The sequence below is a fragment of the Medicago truncatula genome, chromosome 8 (genome assembly GCF_003473485.1).
Source record: "Medicago truncatula cultivar Jemalong A17 chromosome 8, MtrunA17r5.0-ANR, whole genome shotgun sequence".
Lineage (NCBI taxonomy): Eukaryota > Viridiplantae > Streptophyta > Magnoliopsida > Fabales > Fabaceae > Medicago > Medicago truncatula.
Genome location: NC_053049.1, coordinates 23,615,154 through 23,625,832, shown reverse-complemented (window position 1 = coordinate 23,625,832; position 10,679 = coordinate 23,615,154). Strand labels below are relative to the sequence as shown.

General features: G+C 34.8%; 1 protein-coding gene, 1 long non-coding RNA gene and 1 other non-coding gene across 3 annotated transcripts; 1 reads left to right on the top strand and 2 right to left on the bottom strand.

The window, feature by feature from the left end:
- Nucleotides 1-792: 792 nt before the first annotated feature.
- On the top strand, nucleotides 793-3,174 carry LOC112418075 (uncharacterized). Its single transcript, XR_003008368.2, has 3 exons — nucleotides 793-1,025; nucleotides 1,334-1,641; nucleotides 2,991-3,174. It is a non-coding gene; the product is annotated as an uncharacterized lncRNA (long non-coding RNA).
- Nucleotides 3,175-6,799: 3,625 nt separating this feature from the next.
- Nucleotides 6,800-7,254, bottom strand: LOC25481024 (uncharacterized). The gene is made up of 2 exons (XR_005643373.1): nucleotides 7,018-7,254; nucleotides 6,800-6,935 (listed from the first exon to the last, which is right to left on the bottom strand). It is a non-coding gene; the product is annotated as an uncharacterized protein (transcript).
- A 755-nt stretch (nucleotides 7,255-8,009) lies between these two features.
- LOC120575822 (disease resistance protein At4g27190) lies at nucleotides 8,010-10,151 on the bottom strand. Its single transcript, XM_039829058.1, has 3 exons — nucleotides 9,869-10,151; nucleotides 8,091-9,763; nucleotides 8,010-8,018 (listed from the first exon to the last, which is right to left on the bottom strand). Exons 1-3 carry the CDS (start codon nucleotides 10,149-10,151, stop codon nucleotides 8,010-8,012), a joined length of 1,965 nt encoding a protein of 654 aa, XP_039684992.1.
- Between the last annotated feature and the right edge of the window lie 528 nt (nucleotides 10,152-10,679).

The window sequence follows — 10,679 nt, the reverse complement described above, 5'->3', positions numbered from 1 at the left end:
AAAGATGTGGGGTTTGAGAATGTCAGAGTTATACCAATGGGTGCTGATAATGTGTTCCTGACTTGCTCCGGCATGGAAAATATCATGACTGTTACTACGGATGTGTCTGAATTCTTTAATTTATTCTTATCGGGCCTTTTTCCTTGGTCCAAGAATGATGAATTAAAATATGAAAGGGGGGCATAGTTGCGACTATATGACATCCCTTTGCATGCTTGGACCACTCAATTTTTCAACTTATGCCTCTTCGATGTTTGGTTGACTTTTAAAAATTGATTTGAGCACTGCAAATCTTTAACGATTAGAATTTGCTCGAATCCTTATTTCTATCACTACTTTGGAGGAAATCAACTTGATGACAAGCTATGTAAAGTTAAAATTGTCGATGAATTAGAGCTCGGTCTCTCGCCTGATGTTTGTTTTGAGGATCTTGAATCGGACTCAACTTCAAAATTTTCAAATCTGGATGAAGTACCTGAACATGAACATATCATTGACTCCTTAATTCATAACGCTTCTTTGGAGTCAAAGCTACCACCACTTGCCAAGGGATGTCCAGTTATCAAACCTTGTATCTACTTCTAACTCTTCTACTGCAGGATGTCTTGATAAAGTGCCACCAAACCAATCACAAAATCATGCTCACGTTACTTTACCATTATCTCTTCATTTGGTTGGCTCTCCTATATTGCCCAAATCCTCTCACCTCACCACCCATGTTATTTCCACTAATCCTTCTTCGGCAGAAAAAATACTGAAACGCACCGTTTTAGGAATTTTTTTAAAAAAAAATAAAATAATAGAATAATATATAAACTTAAGTAAGCACACCCCACCCATTTACCTGTTCTTTTCTCTCTCTCGAACCTTCCAGCCATTTCTTTAGCTTCCAATTCTACTTCATCTTTCATCACACGTTTTCTTTGTTTTTCCCATTCAAATCAACAAATTCTTTTATTGAATCATGCAAGCATGAGTAAAATGGTACAACTTGGCAAACCAACCTCATAAAGTGCTATTGGGTAGTATTTTGGCTAAACTTTACTTTTCGCCCTCTAAGTTTTAAAATGTTGCGATTTTGACCCCCTATTAAAAAAAATGGCAAAAGTGACCCCTTAGGGAAATATGCTCTTTTGACCTCCTAACATAAGGGAAACATGCTTTTTGACCCCATATCTTTACAAAAAGTTGCGATTATAGCCCCTTTTTTGGGACACGTGGCGTCTTCTCAGCAATTTTTGGATGAAAGGGGCCAAAATTGCTATTTTTTTAATAGAGGGCCAAAATTGCAACATTTTAAAACATGGGGGGCGAAAAGTGCAGTTTAGCCTAGTATTTTTGAGATAGGATTTGTGTTTTATGGAAGGAGATGAGTACCCACCCATTGGTAGTTGCTTATTGAGATTCTTAGAGGTAAATACACAATTCCTAGCTCAATTAAGCATTTTTAGTCATTACGTAAGTTTGTTTAGAAATTGGAGTATAGATTAAGGGATCTTATGGTTATCGGTGGTTAGAGAAGTAGTGTAGTGAGTTTCTAAATCTTAAGAAAATATCATTGATGTTCATATATGATATTGGATGCTTCACATGCTTCTCTAGGAGTGGTTGGAGATCAAACATAGTTGATTCGTCATAACTGTGAGTTGATAACGATCATTATCGCATATTTTCCCTATTAATATTATTGATATTTTGATAATTTTCTATGTTAAAGTGTTTATAAAAAAAATGGGGAACACACCCTTTGAACTTTTTCTTCTCAATGATGCTCATGTTTAAAGTCATCGATATTATTATGTTCTCTGTTTGAATTTATCTATGATTTGTTGGGCCAATGGTTGAAATTGAGATTTGGTTGCATATATTATGACATGTGTTTTGGAGATATGGGAAATATGGTTTGAAATATATGTTTTTGGAAACTTTCGATATTAATATGCGCTCTATTTGGATTTGGATCTTACTTGCGATTTATAAAGTAGAGGGATTGAAATGCAGAATTTGATTGTATGTATTTTCATAGTAGTTTTGATATGTTGTGAAATGTGGTTTTGAAATATGCGTCTTTGAAAGGCTTTGATATTAATTATTACACGATTTGGATTTTGAATTGGATTTGAATTTGGATTTACTTACGATTATAAGTAGTAGATTTTCGGTTGAGTTTTGATGATACATATCTTGAAATAAGTTTCGTTATGTTGTGAAATATGGTTTTGGCATTGTGTTTTAAGAATGGTGTTTTGAAAATTACGGTTATAATGACGACGACCTAGGTGCACCTAGTATGTGATTTCAATTAGGTAGAATTACCCCGTTAGATGGAGCCGCCCCTATGGAAAGGCCACCATTAGGAGGAGAGGGCTATCAATGAGAGGTAAACTCCCTAATTGAAAATGTTTTACACTTTGTTTTGAGTCGAGAGAAAAGAGTTATCCGTTAGATGGAGCCGCCCCATGGAAAGGCCACCATTAGGAGGAGAGGGCTATCAACGAGATGGAGCTAGTTCTCGATTCACCGTTTGATTATTTTCACCAAAGTTAGATTTCTATACTTTATTTAAAGTTGATTATTTTGGTATTATGAAATTGAATATGATTTTATATTTTCTTTGAAGTGATTATTTTGATTCCATTTCATTAAGCCCGATTTTTATATTCTATGTGAATTTGATTATCTCGATTCCTTTTCATTATAATCGATTTATATATTTTCTTTAAAGTTGTGGATTTAGTTTCACCTCTTGACGACATTGAAATTTGATAGTCTTATTTGGTTTGATAAAATTACGAAGTTTTATGAATTTTCATGGTACATTTGATTGTGAATTTATTATATTTTTATACAGTTACTAGCCTTGTAAATTAAAAATTATATTTGAGAAAAGTAAAAAATCGTGCCCTTGTGTGTTTCCCTTCTAGTTGGTAGTGGTTGTTGTCTCTCACTAAGTCCTTGTGACTTACTCTTTTATTTTCTATTTTTTTCAGATTTTCAAGCAGCTAAGTAGGAAGCTGCTAGTAGACTCAAAGTTCAGCCGTGTCACTCTTTTTGGTAGGCTTCTTTGATGGATGTCTCTTTTGTTTATGTATATGTTGAATCAGAGTATCTGCAGCTATTTGGAGTCTAGGAATGTTTTATTTGAGATATACAAATATGTAAATATTGTTTAAATTATAGTTGCCAAGTGTCGTCAATAGGCTTGCTGGACTAGGATGTTCTAGTTCGTGCGCCGGTCACGATTGTGAATTTGGGTCGTGACAAATACAACCGCCCATCACTGGACCGTAGAGCACTAAATGGATCAATAACCACATCAAATCGGCTGACAACACAATTAATTCTCCAACTCCGAAACTTTAACCATCTAACCGTTCTGCAGCTTTAAAAGGTAGGTGCAACACTAATTCTCATCATCGTGACCCATCTTTTTTAAGCTTAAAGCGTATTGCTAGAATGCATGCTGAAGACCGTCATGTATTGATTCAGTTACTTAAACGTTACAAGAAGAAAAAATTGACAACCAGGCTAGGCATATAGCCAATTTGAAAGACCGTTAGTTTTGTTGTGGTGTGGTTTTTGGGGTGTTTTTTTTTTCGTTTTTATGCATATTATCTCATATAATGATTGTGGTCTGGGTGGTTTGGAGAAGCAGAAGGATGTTTTGAAGTTGGTTCGGTCTCATCAACCTTGGGTTCTGTGTATTCAAGAAACTAAACTCGAAAATATTGATGACTTTGTACCTCTCTGTGGGGTTCTGCTGCTTTTGGATTCTCTGTTAGGCCATCTGTTGGAGTTTCAGGCAGTATTTTAACTCTATGGGATACCTCGGAAGTGGAGGTGTGGGACAGCAGGATGTTGGCTAGTTCACTTATTATTCACGGTCGCTTTGTCAAAAGTGGTTGTGAGTTTTTTATTGCCAATGTGTATGCACCATGTGATTCCATTGGTAGGCAAGCTCTGTGGTTACATTTGGGTGACATTATTAATAATAACAAAGAAGACAATTGGTGTGTTTGCGGAGACTTCAACGCTATTAGATCCCTTCTTGAACGCAAAAGTCGAGCATGGGTCAAACTCATGAGGATTTTACTCCATTCAATCAGTTCGTTGATGGTAATACTCTCTTCGATTGACCATTACGTGGCAGAATTTTTACCTGGTTCCGAGGCGATGGGGCATCCATGAGCCGAATAGACAGATTCTTAGTTTCTGAAAGTTGGTGTATTAAATGGCCTAATATGATTCAAAGAGCTCTCTTTCGAGGTCTATCCGATCGTTGTCCTATAATGTTAACGATTGACGAGGGAAATTGGGGGCCTCGCTTGCATCATATGTTGAAATGTTGGGCTGATCTTCCGGGTTATCATCTATTTGTCAAGGATAAATGGAATTCATTTCAGGTGTCAAGATGGGGAGGCTATGTGCTTAAGGAAAAATAAAAAATGGTCAGAAACAACCTTAAAGATTGGCATCATAATCATACTCGGAATTTAGATGCTCGAATCAACGACATTCGAGAGAGTATAGCCTATCTAGATTCTAAAGGCGAGGATCTTACTTTGGACACTGAAGAGGTTGATGATCTTCACACTTTGTCAGCAAAATAGGTTCTCTTTGTCTAAGCTCAACACTAGCATTCAATGGCAGAAATCTAGAATAAAAATTGAGACATGCGACCTCTAGTGCTCAACTTGAGTACAATCCTATGAATAAAAATGTAACTACTAAGAGCAAGAATGAGTCCCTCTCAAGAATCTACTACAAGAGTGACAAAGAGACTCACACGCAATTATGAAGCAGGAATGCTCCCTGTCAGAAATTTTCAACAATGTCGACAAGGAGATTCATATGCAACTAAGCAGCAAAAGTGGTCCTTGTTAGATGTCTTTAACAAGACCAACAAGGAAAATTACAAGAGTACCTAAGGAGCATGAATGGTCTATGCAGAAGTCTTCAAGACCGACAAGAAGACCAATAACAAATATTATGGCAATAGATGTCACAAATTTTCTATCATGGTGGAGGTAACACCTGTCAAATTGATCAACTACGAAGAGTTTCAATGCAGGAGGGGATGATAGCACAAATCTATGTTTGAGCAACTAAGTACTACATTTGAAGTTTTCGAAATATGCATCAAGGAGGAGTGTTGAAATATGATGCACATTTCTAGATATTTCTAGAATACATTAGAGAAAACAAGAATAACATAAAGTTGTTACATGTTTCTAGATTGTTCTATTAATGTCTAGGTTAAGTTAAAGCCTAGAAACATCTATAATAATCTTGTGCAGATAAGGCAAACAAAGGCCTAGATTATTCTAGTTCTAGAAACAGCTTCAAGCACCTATAAATAGACTTATATGGGTGAAATTGTATTCAAGCCTTTGAGATGCAATGTCAATAATATTGAAGGCTTCACAAAATCATATTATCTCCTCCTATAATGAGCTAATTCCTAATGTGTGTCATCTTGTCCAATGCTACTAACCACTCTACCATTAACTCTTACACAACAGTTTGTTTTCATTAGTGTCGCATTTCGCTGGAATTGCAGAAGCATGGGATTTTGGATGATGAATTTATGGAATTTCTTTTCCAATGAAGTGTCTTATATATTTGATGCATTCTGTTATTTAATTTCTTTCTATACTAGCCTTATTCTCCCATATTATTAGAACTTTAGTTTTCAAAACTCAGGTTACACAGTAAAATAAGACTGTAACAAAATGCTTATGCTTATGGTTGTCCACTCCGGAAAATCACCATACACATATATAAGTTATTTACACTTGAATAGAAGGCAAGCGGGCAACAAGCTGCGGCGCTAGACCTTTTTGGATGGCAAAACCAATTCTCGTAAACACAACTTTTATGCTTATTAGATATAAACATGAAGAAATTGAAGTGAAGTATAGTATCTCTTGAGGAACATATTATAAGATGACATTGCCAATGTTATACTAACTTTATATGAAAAAGACATATTATATAGACAACAAAGTTGAAGATAACAATCTTCAACTTAAAACTTTAATATGCAATTTCTCAAAACAAAAACAAAAACTTTAAGCTGCAATTTTTCAGCTCTTTGATCAATAGAAACATCGTAAGACTGATTCAAAACTCTTCTCATTGTATTTAAGATTGAACCTGGAATCTTTTTCTTATATCAGACCTGTTAAACCTTCTAGAAAACTTATTACTTGAAACTAACGAAACAAGAAATCTTTTAGCCCCATAAGCGATGCAGCTTGCAAATAAACTTAGTTCAGGTGGTAGTATAAGTTAATAAAAAGAAAGAGATTGGGGTAATTTTCTGTCACTATTGCAAGTAAGTAGATGCCTTATTCTTCATCATCTATTATTTTCTGTCACTATTGCACAAGTATGAATGCTTTGCTGAACAATGAATATGATAAAGAATATTAGCAGATTTAGTCTTACGATTAGAATATGGGAGCTCCTCTGCAACAATTTGCTTCATGTTGTAACGATCTCTTATCCAAAGTTCCTTGAGATGTGAGCAACGAGTGGCTGCAGAGAGTGTTAACAGATACTCCAAGCTTGCACACCCCTTCAATTGTACATTTATTAGATTTTGAAAACTAAGAATCCCTTGAGGATCTTCACTCCATATCTTTTTCAACTTGAACAGTACATCCAGAGTAACCTCTTTCAATTGTGTCATAACCTCTTCCCTGTTATTTTGATTGAAAGTCAATTCAAATATCTCTTCAACTAAAGCACAATTTTTAACCTCCAACTTCTCAAGCTCATTATGTGTTTTGTAGTGAAGATGGAAAAACCACCACAATTTTCTTACAATTGTTCACTTCCAACATCTTCGATGTTTCAAATTGGTGATGCCATATTGTCTTCAAGTTGTCCATATCCTTCAGTATGATTTTCTCTAATTTCAAAAAATGAACCTATGAAATCATGAATAACCACCATCAGTATAAATAATTATTTAAAATTAATTGGATGCTCCCAATAATAGAATTATCATACCTCTTTCAGTGCATTGTTTCCGTCATTTTTAGCTATTATCTCCTCCATCATATGACAGTTACTTATTTCAAGGTGTTTGAGGTTCATAAAACTTTCAACCAAAGTAGAGGAGAATAAATACTTCAATCCAACACAATTATCCACAATCAAGCTAGTCAAGTTGCACATTGATTGATGATTGTCATCCCAAATTTGATTCAAATTGAGAAGTGAGCTCAATGTAAGGGCATCCAAATTAGGAAATGCAACCTACATAAAAACAAATTAACAGAAATCATTACTGAAGGCATCACCTTATTAATATTATCAATTTGTCTGAATATATGAAAAGTTAACCTTAAATATATCTTTAATTAAAGATAATCTAGTAATAATCACATACATTTTAGACAAATTTATTACTCAAATAAATTTTTTTAATACCCGTAATTTTTGTAAATTACTGAAATAAAAAGATACGGAGCGAGTACATGCTTTCTAAACATTTAATAATGTTAGGTCCATAATTAATCAAAACGAGGTAAAAAAGGTCCAAAATATTTGCATTGATTACTGTGAAATTAGAGAAACCCATAGAGAAAATTTAAGAGATGATGTGCAATACAGCACAAGAATATTGATGTACAATGTGATAGTCACTTTAAGATTGATTTATATTCCTAATTGAACTTTAGTACAATGTATAAGCAGACTACAAAGTTGGATTCTTATATAACAATAATAGTTTAATTTAAAAAGTACCAACTATGAAACCATATGAAGTCATCAAATACAAAAATATATCTAAATATTTCTTACGTATAAACACTAACTTTTAACTTTGAAAATCTTGAGCAAGATGTAATTGTTAATATTCTTATCATTTATTAAATGACGATATAATGCTGCTATTAGCTTTTCCAGTTTTCCTTCAAAAAAAAAAAAAAGTTTTTCTAGTTCATTTACTCTTTTTTTACTCAATTGTTTTTTCACTAAACGTACCAATTTATTCATTAATTAATCTGTTTGTACATATCACACAATTAAAAATTATATCATTTGTATCAAAAGAAGTTAAAAACAAAATTACATACCTGAGCATTATTAAAAAATGGTGTAGTATAAGCACAAGGCTCTAGACCTTGATACTTTTCCTTACTTCTATGATGTGTCAAATAATCAGAGGCGAAATTATCAAGTGTCTCCAAATGTTCTAAAGTCAAAGAACGCAATTGAAGAAACTCGATTTTTTCATCAGTGATATCATTATTAGCACTTGAATTGTTTTCTCTGAACACTATCTCCTTCAAAGAATTGCACTCACAAACTTCAATCTTACAAAGGTGAGAAAGTCCTTTAACCATTGTAAAGGAGAAAAGATACTTTAACTGGACGCAATTTTTTACTTTGATAACACTGAGACTTCCAAAAGAAGCAACTGAAGGTTGACCATGACATATATGCTCCAAGTTTCTAAGATTAAGAAGTACTAGTGTTTCCAAGATGGGAAAGGACGCATGGATTTGATTTCTCTCTTTATTGTCAACAATGTGATTCAAGTAAGTATTATTTTGGACATGGAGATGTTTCAGCAATGTAAATCCTTCTCTATTTAGGCGAGGAAGCACATTTTGAATTCCATCTACATCATCCAAGTACAAATTCTCAACACCCTTAATCAATGCTTTAATTCCATGCTCCAAATGTATGTTTATACCAAGTTTGAGCATCAATGTTTTTAAGGCTCCATTCTTAATGTCAGACCAGTACCATACATCCCCAATAGCTATTTTATATCTTTCCAGCTTCTCAAACATCAATTGCAAGTCCCTTGGCAACATCCAAGCCTCACGAATTTGTAATTCTAGAGCTGTCAATTTGGGTAGTTTTTGAAGCTCGGCAATGCTAGCATTTTCATTTTGAACTGTTAAATTCACATCTTGCCAATTTATAGAGGTATTTCCTATGTACAACTCCTCCAATTTAGTCAAACTTGATATGATGTTTGGTGGGACCACTTCTATTCCTGAATGACTCAAATCAAGCATTCTTAATTGAGTCAATCTCCCTACTTCTCTTGGCAACTTGATCATTGAGGATTTATAGAGTCTAAGAATTTTTAAATTTTGCAAATCTTCTATTGCATCCGTATTTTCCAAAATGCAAACATCCAAACACAATGTTTGAAGTTCTGTTAGGAACCGAAACGATGTGGGTAATGATAACAAGTTCAAGTGCGTTAAGTCTAGCACTCTAAGGCTTTTCATTCCCACAAAAAAAGTATCAGGGATTTCCAATGAAGAATTTCTATTTAACAAAGAGAAAAGCTTAATATTTGGACTGTCATTTGTTTGAGGAAGCTTGTGCATATCACACCTATATAGAAAGATCTGCGTGCACCTGTCAAAAAAATCCTTGTCTGACCATTCCTTATCAGATTGTTCTCTTAGAAGTACATGTTTGTCCCTACGTGCTACTAAGATAGCAAAATCACGAACAATGTCATGCATTTGGATATTTCCGTCTGTTTTAACTTCAAGCAAAAGACATTTCGCCTCCAAAGATTTGATTATTGTGTAAAGTCTGTTTCTTGCATCGTCCATTGCATTAATATGCTTCAATATGTCCAACCCCATTGCAACTTTGAGAAAGTACTCTATATTTTGACCTAACAGTAATGCAAAAAGAAAGAAGAGATCCCTCATTTCATCACTCTCTAAGAAGTAGTAACTCAATTCCAAAGCAAAATTAGTTGCCCGGTCCATCTCTGTATCATCATTACTTTGTAATTTCGTTAATGCATCTTTCCAAGACTAAACATCTCTCTTATTTTTCATTGCACGCGCTACTGCCACTACCCTAAGAGGCAAACCTGCACATTTTCTGGCCACTTTAAATGGTAGATCTTTGAAATTGCTATCTTTAACCACATCCCCTGCCATAAATTGAAACATTCTCCATGTCTCGTTTTCACTCATAAGTTGAACTTTGAAAGTGAAATCCTTTGGAACATCCATTTGAAGCAACACTTCCTGATCTCTACTTGTCATCAACAATTTGCAACCATTATGTTCATTGCCAAATGGAATCCCTACTATTTCCAAATCAAGTATGCTCCATAAGTTATCTAGAATGATAATGATACTTTTCTCCATCTTGATTCTTTGTCTTAGGCGTTCTGCTCTGCCAAGAATAGTCTCCCCTTCGAATCACAGACCCAAGAAATCTGCAATCTCCCCTTGAATTATTTTAATGTCTGGATTTTTTGATACTTCAGCCTTAACAACTCTATCGAACAACTTATGTTCCTTGGCTATTTGAGCAACTTTCTCCACCAGAGTGGTCTTCCCCGCTCCACCCAACCCACAGACCCCAATGTTGCGTGAAGTAAGATCTGCTAAAGCCTTCAGAATGTCCTCCTTAAGCGACTCCCTTGTGTCATACTTTTCACCATCTCTTGTTGAGGAGGAGGAGGCTACTAAATCTAGAGGGGGATGGTAGCTAAATCGCTTAAAATTCTCCTTTCTTTGAACTTGAACAACATCTGCTGCAATTTTTGTGGCTTTCCTACTAAGTTGATGACGTAAAATCAAGTTGGGGAACGACCATGCTGAGCACCTAACATTGGCACGGCGAGGATCGTTTTGAAGCCCATTCCCCTTTTCAATGACCTCGTTCACTTT

Excerpts from the sequence above, each read along its gene's own strand:
- LOC120575822 (XM_039829058.1), bottom strand. The coding sequence starts at position 10,151 with ATGGAGAAAAGTATCATTATCATTCTAGATAACTTATGGAGCATACTT. Across the intron at positions 9,764-9,868 it reads AGTGGCCAGAAAATGTGCAG|AGATGGACCGGGCAACTAAT; the intron begins GTTTGCCTCTTA and ends ATGATGATACAG.